This window comes from Balaenoptera physalus (genome assembly GCF_965194825.1).
Source record: "Balaenoptera physalus genome assembly, chromosome: 4".
Lineage (NCBI taxonomy): Eukaryota > Metazoa > Chordata > Mammalia > Artiodactyla > Balaenopteridae > Balaenoptera > Balaenoptera physalus.
The window spans coordinates 120,627,888-120,655,808 of NC_138891.1; the positions used below are offsets into that span (position 1 = coordinate 120,627,888).

The window sequence follows — 27,921 nt, forward strand, 5'->3', positions numbered from 1 at the left end:
AGGAAAGGCAACAGGAATGTCTCCAACTTTTGAAAGAGTAAGCTGTGTGTGGTGGGCACATAGGGCTCACCAGATACCACGTGTGCCGCTCTGTTACTCAGACTCCTCTGCAGTTAGGACTTTACAGGCTGAGGCAGTTCTCAGTAGGTGTGCTTCTGCCATTTTTCTATCAGTTTTCCATCACAATCACCAGTGCTAGATGGCGTAACTAAAAAATAAAATCTACCCACATGGGATTCCATGATCACAAAATAAACTTTTGTTGTCTAAAGCCATTGAAATATACATATCAACATATATGTATATTTTTAACACAAGAAGTCAGGGAATTTTCTTCTCAAGAAAGAATATATCTGTGAGCCTTGTGATACCTCCATGGGAAGGATCATAAAACTAAAAGAAACCTATCATTACCAAGAGGCCAGTGTTAGAGGCTGACTGAGAGAATACCATCTGCTGGAGGAAAATCGCCTCAATTTTGGAGACCCTCTAAACTATTACCAGGGAGTCCCAGTGGAATGGGCGATGAGAACCCTGACACTGACCGTGCTAAATCCCCTTGGGACTCTGAATACTGAGTTGGACTCCAGGTTCCTGAGTTCCTGTGCCTGGAGTCCTATTGTACTCTGCTGCCTGACTAACTGAGCTCCCTCATATGCTCCACTACTTCTTGCCAAGCTGACTCTTAGAACCCTCCGACTTCTGTCAGAGACTTGTTGTGAGCCCCTCTGATTTCCAGGCAGTGGAAATCAGACTGCCTGGCTTTAAAATACTGCCTCCATCACTTCCAAGCTGGATGACCCATTCCAAATAGTTTTTATCACTTTAGTCCCTCTCTACCTTACTTAGCTCATCTTTAAAATAGGGATAATACTTGTACTTACCTTATAAAGTTGATATGAAGATTAAATGAGGTAATCCTATAAAGTATCTAGAAGAGCTTATGTCATGGCAAAACAGTCATGGTTAGCCCTCCTTATTGTCAATTGTTGGAATTAACAGTTAATTAGTTGTAATTGCCCGATGTTCAAAAGATGCTGAGAGCTGGTACTCACTAGAAGCCCTGACACTTTCTGGTTCTCCATCTTGGAGATTTAGATCTAATCTCTGAGATTTAAATTCCAGACACAAATTAGTATGGAATTTGTTATTATTGCCTTGGGATTGAGAACTTGGACTATTGTGCCCTTCTTGAATATGCCCCATTCTTCAAACCTTCACATTCCTGTGATTTCAAGCATGAACTATATTTATAGTATTTTGAAGAAAAGCTGAAAGGGTAGGAGGTTATAGACTTCCTATATAGAGAGAGAGTGCAGTATTTGAGTTAATAGTTTCAGAATTTTAATAATTTTTCTTCAACTTCTCATAAAAGGTACTTGTTCTTTCTTCAGTCAAGATAGTACCTCTGGCTGTTCTTTTCATGCGAGCATCTTCAGGGTGCTGGTAAATATTCCATTTCTTTATTAGGATGCTTGTGATACAGGTATGTTCCCTTTCTGAAAATTTGTAGACTGGACATTTATGATTTGTGTAATTTTTTGAACGCATGTTATACTTTGTGAATTTTACATTTAAAAAGGCTTGAATGGAAGTGCAGTTTAGTGTTCTTTACATTACAGGGATGATTTTTCTGCTAGACTGGAAAAGTTTTATACACCCACACACATGTTAATTTTATGATTTGTGGTATTACATAAAATAGTTGTTACTTAGGTAATAATCCTAAGTATGCAATTATTAAGAGGTGATGTATTTCATTTGAGTTAAACATACATATGTTCACTTAAAATATTGTCATTCTTAAAAAGGTAACTAGCTCTTTTGTTTACTCCTGAGTGTGTATCTACTGTGTTTGGTCTTGTATTTAAGGACAATTGCTTATTACCTGTAGATGTCACCTTATAGACTCAGTTTGCCCACAGGTGGAAAAAATTCTGTTAAACGAATTATACAACTTGATTAGGTATTATTCTTTTTTAAAATTGAAGTGTAGTTGATTTACAATATTGTGTTAGTTTCAGGTATACAACAAAGTGATTCAGTTGTACATATATGTATATATCTATATTCTTTTTTGATTTTATTCCATTATAGTTTATTACAAGATATAGTTCCCTGTGCTATACAGTTCCCTTGCTGTTTATTTTATATATGGTAGTATGCATCTGTTAATCCCCAATTTATCCCTTCCCCCCTTCCCCTTTGGTAACCATAAGTTAGTTTTCTGTGTCTGTGAGTCTATATCTGTGTTGTAGATAAGTTCATTTGTATCATTTTTCTAGATTCCACATATAAGTGATATATTTGTCTTTGACTTACTTCACTTAGTATGATAATCTGTAGGTCCATCCATGTTGCTACAAATGGCATTATTTCATTCTTTCTTACGGCTAATGTTCCATTGTGTGTATGTATATTATGTATGTATGCGTGTGTGTGTGTGTGTATACACACACACACACACACACACACACATATATATACACCACATCTTCTTTATCCATTCTTCTGCTGATGGATACTTAGGTTGATTCTATGTTTTGCTTATTATAAATACTAGCACTATGAACATTGGGTGTATACATCTTTTCAAATGAGCTTTCGTCTTCCAGATATATGCCCAGGAGTAGGATTGCTGGATCATGTGGTAATTCCATTTTCAGTTTCTTAAGAAACCTCCATACTGTTTTCCAGAGTGGCTGCATTAATTTACATTTCCACCAACATTGTAGGAGGGTTCCCTTTTCTCCACAACCCTCTCCAGCATTTATTACTTGTAGACTTTTTGATGATGGCCATTTTGACTGGTGTGCAGTGATACCTCATTGTAGTTTTGAGTTGCGTTTCTCTGATTAGGTATTATTCTGTTTAACATTTAAACTGCTTTTAGAGACATACAGGCCTTCTTATAGTGTTAATATAAATGAAGCATATTTTAACAATTTAAAAGAAGAATCTCTTATGTAGTTGAATGCAAAATCTTCAAAATATATTGTGAATTTTTAAAAAAGGCAACATAAACATTTGTATGTTATTCAATTATTTGAGTAAAAAATTATAGTGGGAAAGAAGACAGACTATATATTTTTTTCATATATGCTTAAAATATAGGTGAAAGAACACTTGAGACTAATATAAGTGACTTTTCTTGGTGGAATGAATGGAAACCAGGAAAATTGGGAAAATAATGGAAACAAGAAGACACTTTATAGTAAATATCTTTGATTTCAAGTTAATGAAAAAATATAGATTGCATACTGAAAATTAACCTATAAGCATACAATAACTGTCTTAAGATAGTAATTCTTTAGATTTTAGGGGTACTTATCCTCAAGACCCATATAAAATAAAGGGACACACACAGACAATACACTCCATCTGGAGGGATGATACGTTAGCAAGAGGCTGTAGCACATCGGAAGAAAAGGCGGGAAGGGAAGAGATATGGGAACATATGTATATGTATAACTGATTCACTTTGTTATAAAGCAGAAACTAACACACCATTGTAAAGCAATTATACTTCAATAAAGATGTTTAAAAAAAAAAAAAGAAAAGGCAGGAAGAGATGGGAGGGAGGAGGGATCTAAAAGAGATGTGGGACAGGAGCCAAAGGTAAACGCTGCTGCCTTGTAAGTATCTCTTTTAATGACTGTGAGGGCTGCCAACTTTGGGGAAAAACTGAGGTACATCATTTTCACAAGGGTTCTTCCCCTTCACGCTTGGGAAATGAATTGCTTATTTCTCTCAGAGTTCCAAGGGATGGATTCATTATTTTAAGTTATAGATAAAATGAATTGTGATTGAAAGAAAATATTTGCATTTTCTGTCCTAGATAGAAGATACTCTTCCTGTCTCTTAGCAATACTCATTGAAGTGCTGCTATAATATCTTGTTTTTTATATAAATTGATTTTTTATTATAGTCCTCTGGAACTTTTCATGTTTCCTGTCATTTATAATAAAATAAATATATGGATTCATATATTTAAAGTAGTTGTTCAAAGTCTATTTTAAAGCAGTAAAAGTTGTTTTTAATTTTTTTTCTGGGGGCAGAGAGAGAGAGAAAAAAACAAATAATAGTTACATCCCAGAGAAAAGGTTCAGCCCTTGTAGACTTAAAGCTTCTAAGATCTTAGGTTAGCCAATTTTAGTTTTCTGCATCTTCTAGCCAAACAGAATGTAAGGAAAATAGTTGTCCTAAATAATATAAAAATTTCTAATGGTGGTAAGTGCCAAATAATTTTGCTATGAAATTAAGGTTCTTAACGTGAAAATTGTCAAGATTTCCCGTGTCTATGTACATTTAAAAATATTGTTTAAAATTTTACAGCATACTTGTAGGTATGTAGTGGGTATTTAACTTTTTGTCAATGCAATACTCATATGAAGAGGGAAAACATGTTAATTTAACTAGTAAATACAAAAACCTGTTCACTTATTGGAAATTCAACTTGATTTGGATTTAGAAAATCTAAGTTCAAGTCTAAACTCTTCTAATTACCCGTTCTGTGACGGGGCAGGAGGACGGGGCCATGTCTCTCTCCCATGCTCATGAGTCTCATGGTTAAATGCAGATGATAGTAACTAACATACTGGGTGGTTAATGGAATCAAAGAAACAAGCATACCTTGCTTTATTGTGCTTCACAGATACTGTGTTTTTTACAAATTGAGGGCTCGTGGTAACACTGTTGAGCAAGTCTATCAGCACCATTTTTCCAACAGCATTTGCTCACTTCATGTCTCTGTGTCACATTTTGGTAGTTCTCACAATATTTCAAACTTTTTCATTATTGTGTTTGTTATGGTGATCTGTTGTCAGTGACCTTTGTTAATACTATGACTTGCTGAAAGCTCAGATGATGGTTAGCATTTTTTAATTTTAGCAACAAAGTATTTTCAATTTAGGGTATGTACATTGGTTTTTGAGACATAATACTGTTGCACACTTAATAGACTACAGTGTAGTATAAATATAATTTTTATATGCACAGGGAAACCAAAAGATTAATGTGACTTGCTTTATTGCGATATTCACTTTATTGTGGTGGTCTGGAAACAAACCTGCAATATCTCTGAGGTATGCCGGTAAAATTGTATAAAAACATTTTCTAAATCTTAATGATCCATAAAATATTATTATTCACTTGCTTATAGCACAGATTAACGGGAAAATTTACAAGTCTCCACAATGCTTTTTTGGGTAGATACATTTGCAAAACAAAAGACAGTGAGTGACAACATCTGAATTAAAATATTGCTTTCCAATAAAGAGTTCTAGCTTTCTAAAAAACCAAGACTTTCGTGTTGACGTCACTATTATGAGTATTACTACTATATAAGCACTCAGAATAATAAGTTGGCTATGGTTGGACTACTGATTTTTCAGTTTTGCATCTTTTCATTTGATAGGAACAAACTTAGCCATTCTGTATGACAATGCCATTTGTTCACAATTTTTAAAAACTAGTAATATTAACCTGATTGACTTTTCTCAAGGCTTCTTACATCTTACATTTTATCCTCATAAATTAATTAATCTGACAGTTTATTGCAGCCAGTAGTTTAATTTTTCAACCTGCTGTGGTCACATACATACTGTGTGGATGGTGCAACATAAGATAGTGCTGTAATAGACAGTTTCAAATTTAGGGATGTGTGTAGTCATTAGGGCGTATCTACACACCAGAAACCTCCCCATGTAAGTTGCTTTTCGTGCCATGTTTTTTTCTTAATGCTCATCTGTAGTGACAAAATGGTGGGTGGATAAACCAACAGATGGTTTTATCTCAATGGCTGAATCATGGAATGCATCATTAGTTTCATATCTGTGCTGCACAAGGAATGCTGGCTTTTCTGTGGGCATCTGGCTGGCAGTTCCTCGAGGGTTTGTCACACACATAATCTAAGCATCCCAGCTGTGTTTTCAGTTCCCTGGTGTCTACTTTGGCATGAGAAGGTGCTCATGAGCCAACCTAATCCTCTTGTTAATTCTGCGGGCAGCTAGAAGAGGACTCAAATCCTAAAACCCTAATATCTACCCTGGTGTACTTCTTTCGTTTGAATTGGCTGGTTTGTCAAAGATTTTTTTCTCTTTAGTTTTGATCAGTGAGATTTAGGATTATTATAAAACAGAAGATGCTTCATTTCAACTAAAAACATTGATATAATGAGATAAAACATATGTAGGGTAGTAATTAATGAGGTTACCATTAGATACGTCACAAAGGTTTTGTTGTTGTGTTTTAGCCCACCAAATGAAAGTAGTGTCTAATGCAACACTTTCCTAATTTATCATAAAAAGACAAATCCTCTCAGATTAAGGGTCTATAAAGTTTATTTGGAGGAATAGCAAGGTTGACCTCATGAGCTTAACAATTTGTGAATCTCCTAAAAGTCCCTTGGATGTTCTAGGGAAGTATGGGTTAAAACAACAAACACCTACAAAAGTGTGCTTTTGTATGACGATGAAACAGAACTATAAATAAAACTGTAAAGATTACACATATAAAATATATGAAAATGGGAGAAGGCAAGATCAGGTGAAATATCACTTTTATTTTCTCATGTGTATAGATTACTGACCCACTATTGTGAAAGTGTATATTAGTCAGATTTTCTGTGATAATGTCACATAACACCAATACTTCCATGGATTGTATCAAAAAACATTTATTCCTTGCTCATAGGTCTGCTAGATGGCTGAGGCATCTCTTCTCTAGGCTCCAGGCACATTTAGGTGTGTTCAATGTATCTGTCATTCTGAGATGCAGGTTGAATAAACATTAGCTAACTAGGGCATATTCTTCTCATGGCAGAAAGGAAGAGATAAGAGGCCAAACCAAAACACATAAGCACCTTTAAAGCCTCTGTCTGAGTAGGTTGTATGTCATATCCTATCATATTCCTTTGGTCAAGGCAAACTACATAGTCAAGGCAAACATCAATAGCGTGGAAACACAATTCTTCAGTGATTGGGTAGGGAGAACAAATATTTGTGGTATAACTATTCAATCTACTCATAATTTGTTCTTTGGATGACAAATAATAACTTTCCTTTCTTCCAGCCACAAAAAATATTCACCCCTATGCCAGTAAAGACCCCTTCCTCCCCTCAAAGTTTTATGCTCTTATGGCATCAGACTTGAAGTTCAGAATCTTGTGATAATCTCTACAGCACAGCTGCCCCTCCCCCGACCCCCCCACGCAACATTCGGTGGTGGAACAGAACAGGATAATCTCTAAAAATGTGTAGTTTCCTGCCACCCACATCTGGCCCCAAAGCCAATGTCATTAATTTTACGTTTTCCTTCAGGCATCCCGCTTCTGGTTTCAAGTTCTGTATTAGTTTGTTTTTGTTGTACTAATGGTACATAACAATGGATTGAAGCATGCCAGTAACTTACAATAACATACAATTAATTTCCAAAAATGGTCCTGTGGGTTGGCTGCGGAGGCTGCGCTCTAAGCTGTCACTGAGGATCGCCTTGGTGTCACATGTCCGTCATCCTGCAGCCCAGGCTGAAGGAGCAGTTGCCACCTGGGAGAGCTCTTTCCTTGTGGAAAGATCTAAAGTGCAAAAGAACAAGAGAAATCACCCACGCACATTTTAAGTGTTTGCTTGGATATGGCTTATGTCACATCCTTACGTTCTGTTGGCCAAAGTCAGTCACGTGGCCAAAATCAATCAACTGCATAGGAATTTTACTCCTCCCGTAAAAGGTGTGAGTGGGGAGTAAAATATTTGTGAAAGTAGTACAGCCTATCTCAAATGATTAAGTGGGTAGTAGCCAAATAAAATATAGTTTTGGACTTTAGGGGGAAAAAGTTTCTAAACTTGCCCTGAGAGGAAGCTATTACCTTTACAGTATCCTCCTTTGTTTCCTTGGGCAATTTTCTCAATGCCATTCAGAGTCTTCACCGTTCTAGTTCCACACAAAACTCGCTTTGCTAGAACGTTCCTTGTAGAGAAAAGAGCTGGGAAGAAGTAGGACCATACAAAAACAGCAAAACAAAAGTCACTCAAATTGTAGGCCACAGATGTTTTTTTCTTACCTTGAAAAGATTGTTTTCAATGAGGGAATCATGCATTTCAGGGTTACAAAATTGACACTATTAGTTCCTTGTGAAATGTGACCTTTTAAATGAAACATTGCTGTCATCACTAGAAAAGGAAAAGGGAAATAAAAACTAAATAGAATTTCAAGTATTTAGGCTTGAAATTACTTGAATTTCATTATCTCTAATGCTCATTGACTCCATATAATATGGCTTTATCATTTATTATAAAATATTAAAGGACAGACAAAGTGGGTTAAATACAAATGCCAGGTAATTAACATAATAGAAAGTTTATATCTAGTATCATTTTATAAATAAAACGTTTCGTTAAAGAGGATTGTCTGGAGTTACAAGGTGGGTTAATGTGCCTCTTAATAGCAGCATTATGCATTAAAATACCAATGAAAAAGGTAAAATAGGACTATGAATCATTGAGTAGCAAAGTTATAATTTTAGCATAATTTATGTCATAATTGACCAAAATTATTTTTATGATAATGACTTTCTCAAAAGATAGCTTTAAAAGAAGATAAATATAAACTGCTAGAGGTACAAATGCTTTTTTATTTTATGATTTTTCTTTCCCTTACACTTAGAGGAGCTTCATTTATTCCTGCACAGGTGTTTCAACTTTTATAATGTGTTGGATTCAGTTCAACAAACCTTATGTCCCCAACCATGGGAAGACGCTGTGGGGATATAAAGACAAAAATGGCCCTTTAGTTGGTGATATTATAGTTCACTGGGGAGAATGTCTGTTGTAGTTTGTCTTTGCAGAAACAAATTTGCTCAGCTTTTAAAATTTAAGAAAAAGTACTAATCAATGTTACAATGAAGAAGCAGGACTTCTAATAAAGATTTCGATGAGGTAACTCTCAGCTCCTCTCCCTGCCAGTAAACTGAAGTGCTCAGTATTTTTGGTTCCAATATCATGAAATGACACTGCTTGAAAAGTTCCACGCGGTTGCCTATTTATTTTATAACCTGTTTAGCAGAAATTGTTTCCATGGCTTCCGGCCATTGGGCGTATCCTAGCTCTGTGACTTGGCATAGCAGCGCTTCCTTCCATCTGACTTAATTTAAGCATCTTCTTCAGCTCTACCTTCCAGCCAGTACCCGAGCCTTTCCAAAAAGGGTGCTAGAAAGAGCACGGAACTGGCCATTTGAATATCCATGTTGTAGGTCTGGGTGCATGACCATTTGTCTCTGCCTTACTTTAATTTTTAACCTATTAAAAAAAGAGGATTTGAAATATATCTTTTCAAGGTCTCTTTCAACTTCATTTCATCCTCTATGTATTATTGCTTCCCTTCTTCGGTCTCTACTGCTCAGTACAGTAGAAGTCCTCCAGCTTCAGAATCAAAGAGCCTGGTGTACACTCTGCTTGCTTTGTGGGTTTTGGTGTCCTTATCTATAAAAGAGGGAAAACGATGTCTTCAGCTCAGTTATCTGGAAGAGTAAACTAGCTAGTCGGTACAGTGCTTAAGACACCACTCAGCACAGAGCAGGTGTTTCCCTTTGTGTTCTCCCAAGTGTCACACAATTCCCTTTTCCTTCCCATCTCTTTTCGTGTTTACCCTCGTTTGCTGCTTGGGCCTCTGCAAAGGGCCTGGCTAGGTGTTCTGAGAATAAAAGAGACATGAGCCTTGCTGGCTTCTAAATAGGCTTCTCTTTGGAAAGACCAGAACTGAATAATGGGTATGACTGCCTTAGTGGCCCTGGGTGTTTGTGACAGGAGAAAGCTTCTAGTTGTATATAAGGAAATGGTGGCAAAGGAGACACAGCTACAATAATCCTGACTGAGTTTAACTGAGATACTCCAGGACTGGTTTATCTGGAAATCGAGCTCTCAGAAAAAAGCACTGCTGAGGTTAATGGTCAGCAAATTTCTATTGGTCACATGCCATCTTCAATATTTCTGCCCCATTTGTCCTATTATTTGCTTAATATTTTTTCTTGAAAGTGATCCAAATTAGTCACTCAGTCTAGTTCAAGCAGTAATATCTGTAAGATCATGTTTTTGATGTGCTAATTATGTGGATTTCTTAATACACATAAGAGTAAATATATAACTATTAACATTTTTAAAATATTTCACCTAAAACCCTCTAGATCACCTCTGGGAAACACTGACTTACTTTTGATTAGAATTGGCAAATGGCTGTGTGATGGTTGGAGGATTAGGTATGTGGAACAGGAAAAAGTCTGTCCTGGGAAACAGTGGCTAGTGGAGGCTCCAGTCTTTCCCTGTCTATTGCTCAGGAGGGCTTCCTCTTGAGAGGTGGTTTGATATTGTGTTAAGAGCACAGATTCTAGAGCCTGACTGCCTGGGTTCAAATCCCAACTATCATCTTTTAGCCATGTGTAGCCTTGGGTAAGTTACTTAGCGTCCTTGTGCTTCAGTTTATCTTTAGAAATGGGGATAACAGGAGTGTCATAAGAATTTTGTGAGGATGCAGTGGGTTAACATATGTAAACCTTTCAGAATAGTGCCTGTTCTGAATGTAACTATAAACTGATATTATTATTACTATTCTTCTCCTAAGAAAGAAAGACTCATAGTCTCCAATAACATGATATGGTCTGAAGACCTGAATTTAGCTTTAACAGCCCAGCTAATATTTTACTAAAACACCAAACCAAATATTTTGGAATATACATATATATATATTTTTTTACTAAGATAATTTGGCCTTAGTTCATAATTGTTAGGCTACTTCTGGTAAGACTTTATGCATTCCCTTTTCTGCTCTTCTAAAGTGCCAATGAAAAGATTTCATATTCAAAATTGTATTATTTATTAATTTACACTGTGACTTAAACTTTTAAACCTTGATAGATTATTTTAAGTCCATAAAATACTGTCTGTAGTCTGACCACAACTTTCAAAAAACACATAATATAGAAGGCATGATATTTTAATTCTTTAGTGATATATCGAGGAATGATATTCCAAATTGTATTATTCATACAATGAATCAATAAAGCTTAACTCTTAAAAATGCTAAGATAAAGAAATTTTCCATGCCCAAGGCTCTTGGTTAACTGTGCACATTAACATAAGTGCAAGAAAGCAAATCACATTTTATTATTTTTAACTTTGATGACAATAAATAAGCTACTTTGTGTGAAAACTAATATATCCTCTTTCAAATGCTCTACTTTTACTCTCTGATTGCTGTCAGAGTTGCCCTGTGAGTGGAAAGTGGGTGTTAGCCAGATGACTGTAGACTATTCTCCATGGGGGGATAGTTGCTTAGATGATCATGTTTCTGAAAGGATATCAGGTGAATTCCTTATGTGTGTAGGAAAAGGAAAGAAGAGTACAGAATATTTTATTTTTCCTGTCTTGTCATGAAACCTGGCTTAACTACCTGGCTGGTAGTTAAGCAGAAAAGAAACACCACTGTTTCTGATATTGCTTCCTAGCTCTTAACCTATTTTTACAGCTTTCCTTATGTATCGATACGTTTTGAGTGTACGCTAAGGTCCCCTTTGATAGGTAACTCATGAAGTAAATGGTTGTTTGTAACAGTCATGCAATATCTGGGATAAAAGAAGATAATGCAATTAAAAGAAGAGAGAGGGAACAATACATCCCTTCACCTTTAATCCCCAGCACTGTTCCCATATGTCTGATAATGTATGGGTGCAAAGTGAGTTATCAAAGTTCATCACTGGAAGGCAGGAAGGATCTGGAACACCACTTCTACTCTGAAGGCTCGTCTATTAAATAAAATAGACAACACTGTTGCTGGGTTGGAAAAAAAGACACACCAAACATGGTTCTGTTTCTGAACTAACTTACCTTCCATTTGAGAAGGTAAAATACATGCATGTAAGCAGCTAAGTAACTTGTGAAAATTGATAGTCCAAAACATTCTACAAGGTAGATTTTATTCAAGGACAAAATAAGTGTTCTATCCGTTTGAGAAAGGTGAGTGATCTGAGATGACTTTTTTTGAGAAAAGAGGAGCCAATGTTTATGATAGGCATAGTGAAAGAGACAGGCATGGAAAGGTGGGGAAAATTGTAGCAGTGTGCATCGTGGTGAGAAAACATAAAGAAAGACTGTCAGACACCTGGTTGGTGGTGCTGGCTGATTTATGAAAGCAGGAAATGGGAATAAATCTAGAAAGGTAAAGAGGGTCAAATTTTGGAGGGCTTTGGATGCAGGATGAAGGAATTCAAATTTTAGTCTATCAGCCAGAATTCAATTGAAAGCTTTTGAGCAATAAAATACGTGAAAACCTTGTGTGTGTGTGTGTTTCAATAGGAGCTTTTGGTGGTGGCATTATGCATAAATTTTCCTTCTAAAATATTTGTCTTATGTTTTCTACAAGTATATTTATGTTGACAGCAGGAGCAAATTAAGAAATTCAAATAATGAATATATGAGAAATCTGTATTTCAGGCAAACTACATGTTGATGGTGTGTAGGATAATTGGATGTACTGGGGTTGGGGGAAGCTAAAACCTAAAGCTCAGTCAACTCTTTGGAGTGACTACAGGTATGTATGCACTGAAGTTATTCCTGTTATTGTCAATGAACTGTAAGAGTTATTTTATGTCATAAAAATTTAAGAAGCAGTAGTCATCAGGAATAATACAATCAAATAATTCTTTAAAAAAATTTAAAAATCTGTCATACATGCAACCAGATGAATATATTTCACTTATGCTAAATTAGGTGTGCTACACAGGTTTTCTACCAAAACTTGTTGAAAATAGCATTTTGTTGCTATGACAACCTAGAACAGCAATTGGAAACTAGAACATTAAAGGTGAGACAGAAAAGACAGACAAATAGTTCAAATTTAGCTAAATGGTATTCCGTTTTGATTTTTATAAATCCAGGGATAAATTTGAAATTCTCAAGTGTTCAAAAATGAATAGTTTCCCCCCTTAAAAGCATATAGATTTAGAATGTCCAGTTATATTTGCATATTCTGCTGGTTATTAAATGACTCAACTATCCTTTATTTTCTTCTGAATCTCAAAAACTTTTTTAATCTATTTGAGCTTTGATTGCTTTTGGTAGATTCTGAACATTTTGATCCTTAGCTCAGGATATGATAGCTATTTATTGATTGAAACTCTGGTTTTCAAAATGTGTTTTATGAATCCTAAGTGTTCCACAAAATATACCTAAGGTTTGTTTGGAAGGAGGCATGGTCATTATGGCCACTTGGTTTAGGTGCTTGCTGTTTCTTTTAGATTTTACCTCAGTGCCACACTAGGAATTGCAGTTGTGGGGCTCAGCAAAAGAGTAGGTAGTTTCATAATTCAAAATGTTTGCAGCAATCTGATAAAAATACAATATTTTGCATCCTAATAATTTTGGCATGAATTTCAGATAACCATTTGAACAATAAATGCACATTTTCTGTTTATAGTTATAAGATATCCTCAGTATCTTACATTCAGATAGCAAACATTATGTAAGAATACATACAGGTAGTGAAATTTTATATTAACGTTCAGATAGGTAAAACTTTATGTGTAACTTATATTTGTAGGATTTTTTTTTTTTAATGGGTTTATTTATTTATTTATTTATTTTTGGCTATGCTGGGTCTTCGTTTCTGTGCGAGGGCTTCCTCTAGTTGTGGCGAGCGGGGGCCACTCTTCATCGCGGTGCGCGGGCCTCTCACTATCGCGGCCTCTCTTGTTGCGGAGCACAGGCTCCAGACGCGCAGGCTCAGTAGTTGTGGCTCACGGGCCCAGTTGCTCCGCGGCATGTGGGATCTTCCCAGACCAGGGCTCGAACCCGTGTCCCCTGCATTGGCAGGCAGATTGTCAACCACTGCGCCACCAGGGAAGCCCCTATTTGTAGGATTTTGAAAACACTTAATTGAAGTCAACATTTATGAATTCCTAGGCACTGGGATACAGGATATTTATGACATGATATTATTTAATCTGCCCTAAAGGAAATTGATGTGTTTACATAAAGAGACATAATATACCTAACTATTGGAGAAGTATAGTATACCATTTTAAAAAATCAGAGCAGGAAAATATTTTTTTTCTGGAAATTAAAAAATAAGCTTCACATGGGAGGTAATAGTCAATCAAAAAGTTGCGGACAGGCATTGTTCTGCGCAAAGCAGAACTTTGCCAGGCAAATCAGGATGAATGGTCACCATATTCATGAAAGACATTACTGATGCAAGTATGTAGCTTTGTGGAGATAGAAAAACAAGATTTAGAGTCTCTAACATTATCATCAAGGAATGCACATTGGAATCTTGGATTCATGTTCATTCTCTCTTACAAAAAATATCTTTAGCTAAAATGTGGGTGACTCTGAGATTTCTGCAGAATAGGAAGGAAAGGTTTAAACTAAGATTCTTGAATGCAAGTGATGTGAATTATTCTTGAAAACCTCTCCCTTTGCAAGCTTAACATGTCAGTATCAGTAAAGAAAAGGAAGGTTTTGGAAGGTTCTTCAGACTTGTGGAAGCCTCCTTTCATCCCTGCCAGGGGATGGAGGAAATGTGGAGGAGAGGAGACTGCCCTTCCTGTGCTGGATGCCGTATCCAAGGTCCCTCCCACACCACCCCCCCCCCCCCATTCCTGTAAGCAGAAAAGGAAAAGGGAGAAGTGCCAAAATCTGGCTTCAGGTGAAGGTGAAAAACTTAATTCAGAGACTCGTTCATTCTTACACTTATTTACTTGATAAATATTTATCAGGCACCTACTGGTGGAAAATAAAACCAGCTCAGAATTTATAATCTAGGGGGGACAGACAAACGTTAAACAACCGAACAAGGATACCCTCAATTTTAACAGAAAAAAAGTACAATATGTCCTCCTTCAATGTTTGTTGAATGAGTAACAGATGCAGTCATAGAAATAAACTGGGAGAGAGATAAGCAGGGGTGGACTTGGATTATGTGGTCAGGGAAGGTCTTTCTGCAGATCTAGGCAGAAAGAGAAGGACGGTGTCTTCATTTCCTTTATGAGCAATCGTAAAGAGCTTCTTAGCACCCTGAACTCTGAAGTTGGGTTAGAGAAATCAATGTACAGTCTGGGAGAAGACCCCAGCCTTCTAGTGGCCCTCAACATGTGAGAGTAAGCCGGGTGAAGTAATCTGTTTAGGAGGGGTTGATGTAGATGGGTCGGGGAATGAGTTGGGGATGAAGATATCCAGGCCTACCTCTGTCCCCCATTTTGTTCCCAATATGTATTATTTTTTTCAAAAATCATTAGGTTACATGCTAATGAGCCCCAGTGGAAATGAACCTGAATCCACAATGATCATCCCAGTTTTGCATTAAGAACTTTATATCTTTTTGCAACTGTTGTATTATTAGACTTCACAAATATTTAAAAATATAAACCATTCTTTTTGCTTAGTATCAGAGTAAATGACTCCTACCCGTTAGAAAAGATAGGAGGTACTTAGCTAATAGATTCATGATGATTTCTTGCCTCTCTGTTCTTGAAAGCTCTTGAAAATTAGGGCTGTCTTATGAATCTTATGTGTCCACTCTTTGGAGAGAAATATTATAGCATCAACTCCTTATATAATATTGTCAGTTTATTTTTTCTGATATAAGAGAATTGACAATAGAAATGTACTAACTTTTGCTGTTTTTTTCCCCCTTTGTGTTCAGGTTTATTTTAAAAGGGCTTCTTTACAATGCAGAATATTTAGACTTTATTACACATAAATGATAACTTGTATATTTTTTTTAAAAAGCATAGTCTAGAGGATAGAGACTTGTATGGATGCCAGTAGCTACCAGTTACCTGACAGTTGTGTTCCTTGCTTTTTCTAAAGTTTCCATTTTGCTGTGCTGCAGTGTACACACCCATTTGGCACATAAGCCTTTACCCTGAGAAACAGCATATGAACAAATACTGAAGTGACAGATGTACCTCCAGAAGGATATTTAAATTGATTTTTTTGTCCTAAAACCTTTGTTTTTTCCCCCAAATTCTCTAACTTTAAATGTCATTCCACATAACCCATTTTATTGCTATTATGGCTGCTCTGACACCATTGTTTTCTAGTCACTTTGATATATTTGGAGAAACACTGAATATTTGTGCATACAACAAAGGCATATTTTATGTTTTCTAGGTCTTTAGCTATTCCTCTTCATATACAATTTCCTTCTGAATAAAATGGAGCACTTTTATAGGAGGAAATATGGGTTCATCAAATATTTATTTATAGGTTTATGGTCTCTTAGTTGTATTTTCTTTCACTCAACCTGGCACTCAGTTTTATTTTGCTTTGTTTGGATTTTACATTTATGTGGCATCTGCGATATATCGATCTGTTACTCAAAGGATGATAGGAAAATTTTCCAGGACGCCTATTTTCTGATTAACTTGGAAATCAAATAAGGGAGTGGACCCATTAGTTATAAATTGACACTGTCTGTTTTCAAAGGAAGAAGGAGAGAGAAGGAGGGAGGGAAGGAGAAAGAAAAGAAAAAAATGAAGGAAGGAAAAAAAGTGTTAGATTTTCCTAACTTTAGAGAGAGAATTATAAAGCTGAAAAGGACTTTAGAAATAATTTACTTTAGTGATTCCCTACCTCTTTGACTATGATGCTCTATTTTTAACAAACGTATTTTTCCATGACCCCACATAATAACGATTGTTCTTTCAGTAAATGTTGATAAAAAATATGTGGAAAAAGTTTTATGAATTTATTGACATTTAAAAATTAAACTTGCATCTGTATACATCTGGAAAATTAGTGTATGTATTTATATTATATATATAATGACATCCTGGCTGGGGATGATTCTTAGTGCACATAAAGATTAAGATTTGAAAAATTTGTGAAATATTTCTGGGGCCGAATGCCATTCAGTCAGGAAGCACAGAACTTCTTCAACTCATTCTTTTTTTATATTTTAAAAATGAAAACCAAAAGAAATGAAGAAACTTGCCCAAGATCATATTAACTAAAAATTTGGATTAATGATTCTGCTAGCCAAATAATTTTTCCATATTACAATACTCAATAAGTAATTTGTCAACTACATACCTAGGTAATTCAGGCCGGACACTTGAAGTAGGGATGACTTTAGCTTATAGTGGTTCTTTTTGGTTTGATTACCTCAATTTTGCTTGTTTGTATTAATGTATGTTAAGATCTGATTTAGTATTTCAGCCAAGATTAGAATAAAAAGTATTGGCCCATGGTAAATTGATAACAGTGGTACTGATTGCATTGCTTTCAGTTAATAAAGAAGCACTAAAAGGAAATTTTAATTTACTGATTTGATATTTAATTACACATTCACATAAATTCATATGATTCTTCAGATCCGATAACATACACTTCTAGTAATTGAGTTCCGCAAATATTTTTAACCCATCACCTGAATGGTCAAAACATGTAACAGACTCAATAGTTCCTGAATTTAAACTTTTAAATGATAGGAAGGTAGGTTTTTGTAGTGTATATAATTCTTCATTAAATTTCAAACAGCATTATGAAGAGTGACGCTCCCTAAGATAGCCCTATAAAGACTAAGGCTTCTCCTGGGATTAGGAGGAAGACTAGAACTGGCTCTTGAATGAGGCAGGTCATGTATTCCATAGCACAGACATGTTTTGAAAAGAACAAGTAAATCTGTGGGGAATTTGACCAACTGCTTATCCTTGCATTCAAGGCAGTCACAGGACTGCACAAATGCCAAGGTGTCACCTCTGAAGAATTGGGAGGAGAAACCTTGGATTCAATGGTCTCTTCCTGGAAGTGACAGCTAACCATTATTTAGAAAAAAAGAAACAGTTTTTGCCTACTGCTGAAGTGGTTATATGGTAATAGGTTTATTTTTCACTTTCAAATATTTATTATGTCTTGGCAGTGTTATTGATAGTGCTCAGGAGAATCATTTACCATCTTTAAAGTGTAATAGAATGAATAAACTACTTACTATTGGATTCCAATAACATTTCAAATATATTAATATAAAGTTGTAATAATTTAAAATATAACAAATCCCCTTTGTAGCCCATTGCGATGGACTGAATGTTTGTATCCCCCTCCATATTCTCATGTCGAAATCCTACCGCCCAATGTGATAGGATTAGGAGGTGGGGCCTTTGGGCAGTAATTAGGTCATGAGAGTGGAGCTCTCATAAATGTGATTAGTGTCCTTATAAAAGAGACCCCAGAGAGCTCTTTAGCTGTCTTTCCTGCATGTGAAGACCTAACCAGAAGTTGGCAGTCTGAAACCCAGAAGAGTGCCCTCTTTAGAACCCAACCATGCCAGTACCATGGTCTCCAATTTCCAGCCTCAAGAACTGTGAGAAACAAATTTCTGTTGTTTGTAGGCTACCCGTCTATGGTACTTTGTTACAGCAGCCCGAACTGAGTAAGACAACCACATTTGTCACTTTTTGCTCTGGAACACATATGAGTGAACCCAGCTGTGGCTGAGGCTGAAGACACTGTACAGAGTTGCCCAAGTGAGAAGCCCCTGAGTGCAAATCAGTACCTGTGATTCAGACTGTCTGTTCCTGAGGCTTATTAATGGACACACAAAACAGATGCTCACTGAGAATTGCAGACGTTTGAAAAGGAATAGGGAGAATGAAGGAGGAGGTTGTATATTTGGGGCATACAGATTCCATAGTGTTTTATTAAGGGCCCTGATGTCACTTTTCAAGACTTTGGATTCCAGATATTGTTGCCCAATTGATGTTTCAGAGATTCTGGAGATGCAGTGGTTGACTCTGCCTGAGATTTCTTTGGGATCACTCTTGTTGAGATCACCTTTCTATTCTGGGCCTTGAAGAGTAATGTTTTAGGTTGTTGAATCAATGTTGAACTCCTTAGCCTAATCAGTTTGAAGTTCTCACTTTAATTTTTTTTTTTTTTTTAAACTGGGCAAAGAATCTTGACTTGCAACAGACCTCTCTCCTGATTTGCCAGTCACCAGTCACATGGTCTTGTCGCACCTTGGTTTCATGGACTCTGAAAGCCCAGCTCTACACGTGCACAAACATTCTTCACATAACTTCAGGTTCTCTTGGTTACTTCTGTGGGAGCCCTCATCTCCTGATTGATCCAAAAGCAGTTAAACTTCTGGGACTAAAATATGTTTGCTATGAGAAAGTCATTTGTCTCCTGTGATACCTTGTGCATATTCACAGGAAAAAACAAAGCCATTTGTTTAAAAAATTAACATTTGTTGCTTTCCCCTAACTTTCCATAACTTTGTATTTTTGAAAAGGAATTTTGCTGACAATTTTAGGTTTGTCTCCTACTATATGCTATATTAAAAAAAAAATTAAGATAGACACCCTCTGCCCCATGCTCTTCAAAGAGAATAGCAAGTACCACTAATATTCTATATTTATGACTACCCAAAATGTGCTCTATGAATTTAATGATGATCCATCCAGATGTTTTCTAGTGATGGAGAGACAAATAAAGAACCTGGTCTTGTCAGCTGGTCTCCTTAAAAGCATCATGTGTGAAAAAAACCTTTAATGATTTGTTGTTCCCATAAGTCATACAGCTACCAGAATAACTGCTGAGTAGCCCTAATTAAGGGGTGTGGCCACCCTGAACTGATAAATGAATCATAGCCTAAAGATAAGAAACTATACTAGGAAGCCTGTGCAACCATATTGAGGGTATAGTTATTAATATAATTTGGATTTTCTGAAGTATGAAAACCATGGGGCTCCCCCTTGCCAATAATGGCTTCAAGGACTTGCCGGCTTTTTAGGCATTAGAGACATTTGGGGGTTTATCCGTATGTGGAAGATTACACCCAGTGCTTCTATTGTAATCCACTGGCATTCCTTCCCAAACAGGCACCTTTCCGTGATAGCTCTGAGCCACATGATTATCTGGGAGTAGGATGGCATGAAAGGAGCTCCCATTCAGAACCCTACCTAGTTCTTCAGGCACCTGGAGCCGTCATTCAGGTCATCAGCCAATGAGGATCATCACACTCAACCTGAAGGTGGCTAGAGAATTCCTGCAAAAATCCCTAATTCCTCATTCCTCCAGGCTAACCACCATACTCATTCCCACTTCTTCCATTATAGCCTGTGTACACACAGTCATTATTACATTTCTTCCTCCACACTGGACTCTGAAGGCACCTGGAACAACTTTCTGACCACAGTCACACCCAGTGACACTCTTTGACATGGTTTACAGGGCTGAACTTAACATATACTTCCAATTGCTTTGAGGACTTATGTTTTTCATTTTCCATTCAAGATCCCAGCAATACCTGTTTCTTTTGGACCTTTAGCTAGTGGAGAAACTCACAAAATCCATATCCTGTACATGATTTACCAATTGCCCATGGCCCTGGAATAAATTACCTTTAATAGTTGTATAAGGAAAATAAAGTAATAGGCAATATTATAATTATTTTGGAATTCTGCTTTCTTGAGTAGGGTGGATTTAATAATCCTTAATATCTTTCCAAGTGTTAAAATTTCTTATTCTATATGACTTGTCTTTACTATAGAAAGATTGACTTTTTTTCCCTAAGAAAACAGTCCAACAAGTGTTGAGTGTACTTGTGGCTTATGAAAACAAAAGACAGGGAGGTGCTGTAAGAACCGAAGGATTTCAAAATCATTAAAACCAAAGGATTTCATTTAACAAATCCTGGTGCATTTAAAGCAACGTAATGGCAAAATACCAGTTCTACTGAAGCCCATTATGAGAGCATTCTCAGGGTTCCTATCATGGACTAGATATAGATAAAACTCTCATGAACTGTTGTTTTTCAATACTCCAGGAAAACGCAGCATCCTTGGGTGGAGTGTTATTACAATAAAGAGCAAGTCATGTTATGGAAAAGTGCTTTTGTAGGTTTTAGAATGGTTTACTTCTGATGTAGACCCCAGGTCACTGATAGATGATTACAAAGAAATACATACCTTTATGTCCAGGAAATGCCCAAGTATTCAGAAAATTTATTTTATGTTGATGGTTTTCCCTAGAGCTACAAAGACTGAGATTGAAATCAGTTGGGAAAACTGTTGCAAATATTCTCTTTAATTTACTCCTTGGCAACTTCTTCAAACAGCCTGCTTGGAAGTAATCCACTTGCAGAACCTAGGTGGAGAAAAACCTGGCACGCTGGCACCTGGCTCCCACTCCACCAATCCATTTTAAATAGTGGCTAGTGCCCTGCATCTAGCATATATGAGCAAGCAATTTAGCACAGAAAAAAAATAAGGCCCCACAACTTGGCATCCCCGTGGACATTAATCTTTGAGAAAGTCAAATGGATCCAACTTTCGCCAGAGTTTAATAGCAAAGCTGTCACATTTTACACAAATGAGTATCCAGTCGGCTAGCGAATGGAAACAGGAAACCGGGACGAGCGGAGGACAGGAGGTGGGGCCGCTGACCGGACTGGTGTGCAAAGTGGCTCCAGTTTTTAGGGGAGGGGCCAGGATGCTCAGCATGACAGGAGAGACGAAGTAGTTAAAAATTATTACTCGCGAGGGGCTGGAACCTCGGGATGTGGGTATATAAGACGGCGCCTCCAGCGCAGAGCTGCTGCTTTGCTGCTGCGGGAGCCGCGACCAGAGGGGCGCATGGGCCCAGCCCCTCACTTGCCAGAGGCCGAGGAGAGGAGCCAAGGGCGCGGTGGGGTCCAAATCGGGGCTCCTGCCTCACCTCTGGGATAGACACGGGACCCCCTAACTTCTGTTGCCTCTCCCGAGACGCGCACCCGCAGGGTCGTGCGCTCTAGCCCGGCACACTCGCGCGCGGCACCAGCGCGCCCGGCGCCAGGTCTGGCCAGAGGCGATGCGTGTAGGGGGCCGGGCAGCCGGGTTCGGGCGGCCGGAGTAGGGACCCGCGGGGAGGCAGGGAGGCAGCGGGGTTAGAGACCCGGCTGCACGGCGGGCAGAGGTCCCTTCGCTCCACGCCACACCTGCCGCCGCCGCCGCCGCCGCCGCGCCGCGATGAGCCGCGTGGTCTCGCTGTTGCTGGGCGCCGCACTGCTCTGCGGCCACGGCGCCTTCTGCCGCCGGGTGGTCAGCGGTGAGTCCGGGGCCGTCCGCCGAGCGCACGAGCCGGGAGAGGGGGCGGCGGGGCGCGAGGGCGGTGAGGGCCGGCCTGTCCTGGGGTGGAGGCTCTCCGAGGGGTTGGAAACCCGTGCGGGGTAGGTAGGGGGCCGGTGGAGGCAAGGGGAAATTGATTGTATTCTGCTTTCTCCCCAGCCCCCCTAAACACAGAGAAAAGTTTAATTGTTTTGGAAGCGCCAGGTTCAGTAGCTGCGAAGGGAGCCCCGCTTCATCCTGAGCAGTACAGCGTTGTCTAGGACTAATGTCGACTTTCTTTGTAAGAGAGTTGGCCGCAGGGCAGGGCTGGTACCTGTAGAAGGGGTGGGGTACGGCGTAGGCAGAGGGAGCCCAGAGACAGAGGAACCGCTGCAGAAATGCCACCCCCTGTCGACCTGGCTCGACTTCAGTCCTCGCCCGCACGGGGTTCCCTCCGATGATTTCCGAGACCAGACCTGTTCGCTGTGTGGGGCTCACGGACCCAGGGGCATGCAGCCTTTGTTCTCAGGAGGGCTGACAAAGACCAGGGGACTGGTCGTTGTGTGAGGACGCCCTTACACACCTCATTCCAAGCTGGGGACTTCTCAGAACATGAAGTCTGCTCGAGTTGGGTTGAGGTGTACACGGTCATCGATGCAGGTTTGTGCACACAGTAGGTGCCCAATTAGGTTGGTCGAGTCAGTGCAAGGGAAATGGATCGGAATTGGCAAGCTTCCCGGAGTTGGCTTTGATCTTTCTTTTCCTTCCACTTTCATTGTCCTATTGTTGAGCAATTCATGTCGCATTCATTCTCCCTTACTTTTGGGGAAGGTCTCTTAAAAAACATAAAGATTCTCAAAAGCCTAAGATGAATGCATAGGGCCTTACAGGAAAATCGAGCATAGCTATCCTTATTGAAATCTCTTGGGATGCTAATTAAAGTGTTGCAATAAATATTCGTTGAATGTATGTGGGCATGTGTTTTAAGTGTGGGAAGTTTTTTAACGTAAAAAGCACGAGTTCCTTTTCACATTCAGTGCATCTGTGTAACAGGTGTCACTAGAGGTAGAGGTAGATGACAGCTAGCAGCAACTTAATCAGTTGTGAAACTAGACCTTTAGAAACTGGCATATTAAGCTTAATCGTTACTGATCTTCCCTCAGCAATGTGATGTTTTACTGAATATAATCCTTCAATGTCTGGTTATCAATCACTCTTCACTAACTTTTCGGCCCTCAGGAGACACTGGAATTAAATACATTGTGAAATGTCACTTGGAAGTGCGTGTTGCTTACATTTTTTTCAGGCTGTTATTAATATTCATTTATAAAATGAAAACTTTACGGTATCAAACAAGGAGGTTACAAAAGCCATAGCATTAGATCCCATTCCCCCTATTTTAGCTTAATAATAAGTTCACCATAAAACTCATCTGAATGTGTAAATTACATATCTGACTGCCCTTGTCTCTGTCAGATTTATTCTTGCAAATGAATTAACAGCAGAGATCAGGCTTTGAGCATAAGGTGTTTCTTAAACACATAGAAACACTTCGTTGACTTAAATAGTATCCACTAGGTATATTCTTATTGTATGCCTTAAACTTTGCAAAGGGATAAAAAGAATACATAAAGTTAAAAAAAAAGAAAAAGAACTTGAAAAAATTGTTGATGAAAAGTTTATTTTGTGTTCTATTATTGCATAAATTGCTGCAAACCTTTTGCTCTGTTTTCCTATTAAGTATTTATAGGCATCTTGTAGGTGCCATCTGGAAAATTTCTAATTAACTGAACATGATCTATTTGATTTAACATAAATGATGATGTTTACTTGATATTAAAACAGTTATGTTTTTCTTATGAATAATTTAATTGTCTTTGGCCTTACAAACTCACATTGAAATCTAACCATTAGAGATTGATTTGTGATTTTATCCTTTGAAGACTAATTTTTTACAATATGTATTTCAGCCATAATGGCATGAGTACAGAGGAGTCTAAAGCCTGACATTTTGGAAAAAGTAGGTCTAATGTCTCCCTGGTTGATGTTAAGCTTTGAGAAGTACATAAACTTTTTCATGCCGTTAGGGACCATTTACCAGAATTCTACTCAGCTGTCTGTCAAGTGAAAAGCTCTTTGGGGCCATTATTAGGAACATACTTACAATATATGGAATACATTTTCTAATTATTGAATATCAGCACAACCATTTATAATTTCTATTCAGTGTACCAAAATAATTACTGCAGAAAACAAGACAGGAACTCACAAAATAATGCTTTATCGAAATTCTCATTTTAGTACTTTATTCAATAAGATACTTTCTGATACTTTTAAATACACCACCCTTTTTAAAGTCAAGAGCATTATTTATAAATGAAGTGAAAATATTTAAATGAGAAATAACATTTCAAAAATCATCATAATCTGCCCCATAAGATTTAATAGCAGCTAGCAGTAGTAGAAAAGTGTTTGTGTAGATTACTGGCTATGCTTATTTTGATTCATGGATATGCAATAAAAATATAAACGATAAGGATAATGATCAAAGATTTTTTAGTGAATTTGTGATTCTAACTTGAGAACTACTTTTAAGGTCTGGGACCTGTACTGATTTGTTGTACACACAGATGTGTAGAGGATATCTCTGGGGTCTGCCATCATTTAAATCTGTGAAGTGACTGGTGGGTAATGACACCTTCTTTAGAACAAAGGTAAGAGGATTTTACTTTTGGGGATAAGGATATATATGAAAAAGAAGAGTTCAAAATTCAGGTCTCTGAGATGGGAGGATATGTTTGAAGAGCACATGCATATTCTTAAGCATTTGAAGTGTTTTGAAGTAATGTGTGCGTGTTTGTTTTTACTTTCTCTTTTTAGTGTACACAGCAGTGATCCATCAACCTGTTTATGCTGCAGAGAGCATTAAGTGTATTTCATGGTACCTCCACATTTCTGCAGAACACTTTAATATGTATTAATTTGAACATATTTAAATTGGCAAACATTTTATTTAGAAGACTGGGAGATTTAGACACTTCCGTTTTGATCATGCAAATGCCACAGAATATTGCAAAATCATGGGTGGTGACCAGTAACCTATAGATCAATATAATAGCAAGGGAGATACAAAAACTTTTTAAAATTAAAAAGAAAAAACTGTTGAGCGTATCCCAGCCTATGGTACTATTTTCCATGACATCATCAAAAGCATAAAGTGATGACAGTGCAGTTTTCAGAGATGCAATTACTTTAAGTATCTCTTGGGCAAGAAAGGAACAAATTAATCTTATTACCAGTCATGTAATAAACTACACATTCACCATAGCCATTAATCCTTAATGGCTGTTTTTCATCATTTTATGGTTTTGTTTTTGTAATTCTTTTTCTGGAAGATGGCAATATCTGTTACATTAACATTAGAAAGGTGTTGTATAAAGGTGTCCAAAGTGGAAATTCAGCTGATGGTCTCACTAGCAGTTTTACTTTCTCCAAACCTCTCTCTTCTGTTAAGTACTTTGCACACAGGTGGACGGATAGACGCAAGATTGTTTCTTTCACTGTTTTAACATATTACTGATAATGTAACACAGCCTGACAATTTGACTAAACTTATACTCCTTGTAATTGGGAAAAAGTTCAGTTTGGACCTTGTTTGTTTTACTTGGAAACTAGAAGGGCTAGATAAAAAAAATCATGAAGGACATAAAGGGTCTGAAAATCTGAGATAGATGTTCCAATATGGATCCTGTGTCTAAATGTTCAGTAAAAGAAAATCTACATTCTGCTTAGAAACAACCCTCAATGTTAGCGCTCTGGTATCAATAACGGACCAATGCTGAACATGGTAGCATAGGTCATAGTAATAATGTACATATTAATCAATCCCTTTATTCATGAAATTCTTCACCTTAGAAAAATATATCTGAGACCTCCACAGAGGCAGCATAGAAATCTGGGGACATCTATGAACTGTGGAGCCAGTCTGCCTGGTTCTAAACCCTTTACCATTTATGAGCCGTGTGAGTTTGGCAAATTATTTAACTTTTCTATGCCTCCCTTGCCTCATTTTTAAAATGGGATGAAAGCACCTTCATCACAGAGTTGTTGCAGGGTTAAAGGGGTTCAAACACAGTAGTGCAGGTTGTTTCATGGACACAGCTGCCCGCCAAGAAGCTGTGAGAGGGCGCTCAACGCGGCAGTCCCCGTGCCTGCAGCTGAGGCAACCTGGAGGAGAGCATAACTTTTTCAAGCTGAGCAGCCTGTATCACCAGGAGAGATCATCTTTCCTAATTTCCCCAAAGGGGTGGATTGTGCTAGCAGTGAGGCCCTGCACACTAAACTATTGATAAATGGCAGGCTTTTTTTTTTTTTTTTTTTGGCCGTGCCACATGGCATGTGGGACTTAGTTCCCTGACCAGGGATTGAACCCGTGCCCCCTGCAGTGGAAGCGCGGAGTCTTAACCACTGGACAGCCAGGGAAGTCCCCCGTCAGGCTATTATTATTGTCATTATTTCTTTAAAACACCTAACCACTCTCACTTTTTAGGTGAGAAAACTGAGGTCAGGAAAGTTTAAATAATGTCCCCAACGTCCCCACAGTTCCAGTACAGTTCTGGGATTCCAAGCCAGCTCTTAGTGATTGAATGCTTCAGTTCTTCACTCACACAGTTTACAATTTATCTACTTGGTTTACAATTTATTATCTAGATCTTGATTTTAAATACTGGATTAAAAAAATAAATTTCATCCCCTTCTCAGAAAGTTTGTGATATTTCCCAGGTAGAGATGTAGGGCTTGCAGATGCCACAGAATATTGCAAACAATGCAATATGACCATTGGCCATGCAAACAATGACCAAGACTACAGTTTTGGTTGTTTATCAATATAGGAAAATGGATTCCAGCACAATCTTAATAGTGCGCTATGCAATTAATTGCATTATAAAATCTCCTGCAAAAATAAAGTTTATTATAACAAAACATTTTTATGATGAAAAAGTCTTAAAAAGTAGGTGTAATATTAAACACTGAAAGCAGAATACTTATGATTGAGAGCATTCCCTTTTTTAGTTTGAAAGTTTTACTATCGGAGGTCATGTCACATTGTATGCTGTAGTTGCAGCATATTTATTCCTTTGATTTTGAGTAGAATAAGAAAGAATTATGAAAAACAAATTATTCTGTGGGATTCTAGTAAAATGTCCAAGTCTGGTCAGTCTGGTTTGGGGAAGATTTATCATGTAGGTCCTCTTTTGCACAACTTGTTTTTTTCTTTGCAACTAAAGGTAGATCATAACTGAACAACAGGAATTCATAATAAATCTTCCATGTTTTTACTGAAAAATATGATATAAATTCAATGCTTATTTAATGTTGACAATATTATGATTCTAGTGTGAGGTATAAGAAAAATGTTATTACTTTCATAACTAAATGAAGACTCAACTTCCAGAAAATTGATAAATATAAGCAAAACAAAACCAAGTCATAGGTCCTTTCTATTCAGGAAGAAAAAAGTAAACTGCCATGACTTTATGAGTTTGGCCCTGCTTTTACATTGTTGCTAAAAGCATTGAAAACTCTGCCAATATTTAGCTCTAAAGGAATTTTCATGACTAAGAAAAAGGACAGAATTATCTATGCGTGGAAATAGTAGCAGAATCTTAGCTGTGATAATGATAGGAATGTTTATTTTAGTAGGCGATACTGAAAATTATCTCTAAATTAAAGTGCATGTGTATGTATGTAGTTGTGCGTGAGTGTGCGTGTGTGTGCATGTGTGTGTGTATGTATGAAACCAGGAGGTGTAGAATCCTGGGTGAAAGGTCTTTCTTGCACATAAGCCA

At 37.6% G+C, this 27,921-nt stretch overlaps 1 protein-coding gene across 4 annotated transcripts in view; it reads left to right on the top strand.

The window, feature by feature from the left end:
* The window catches only part of CHODL (chondrolectin), a 191,461-nt gene that overhangs the window by 149,405 nt on the left and 14,135 nt on the right, over positions 1-27,921 (top strand). For 3 of the 4 annotated variants that reach the window (XM_082460596.1, XM_082460594.1, XM_082460595.1), the window contains exon 1: positions 21,173-22,073. The exons of the other annotated variant lie outside the window; for it this stretch is intronic. In XM_082460596.1, coding sequence (XP_082316722.1) covers positions 21,995-22,073 — 79 coding nt within the window. In that variant the 5' untranslated portion in view covers positions 21,173-21,994. Of the gene's footprint in view, positions 1-21,172; positions 22,074-27,921 lie in introns of those variants that run through there. 4 annotated transcript variants of the gene reach the window in all.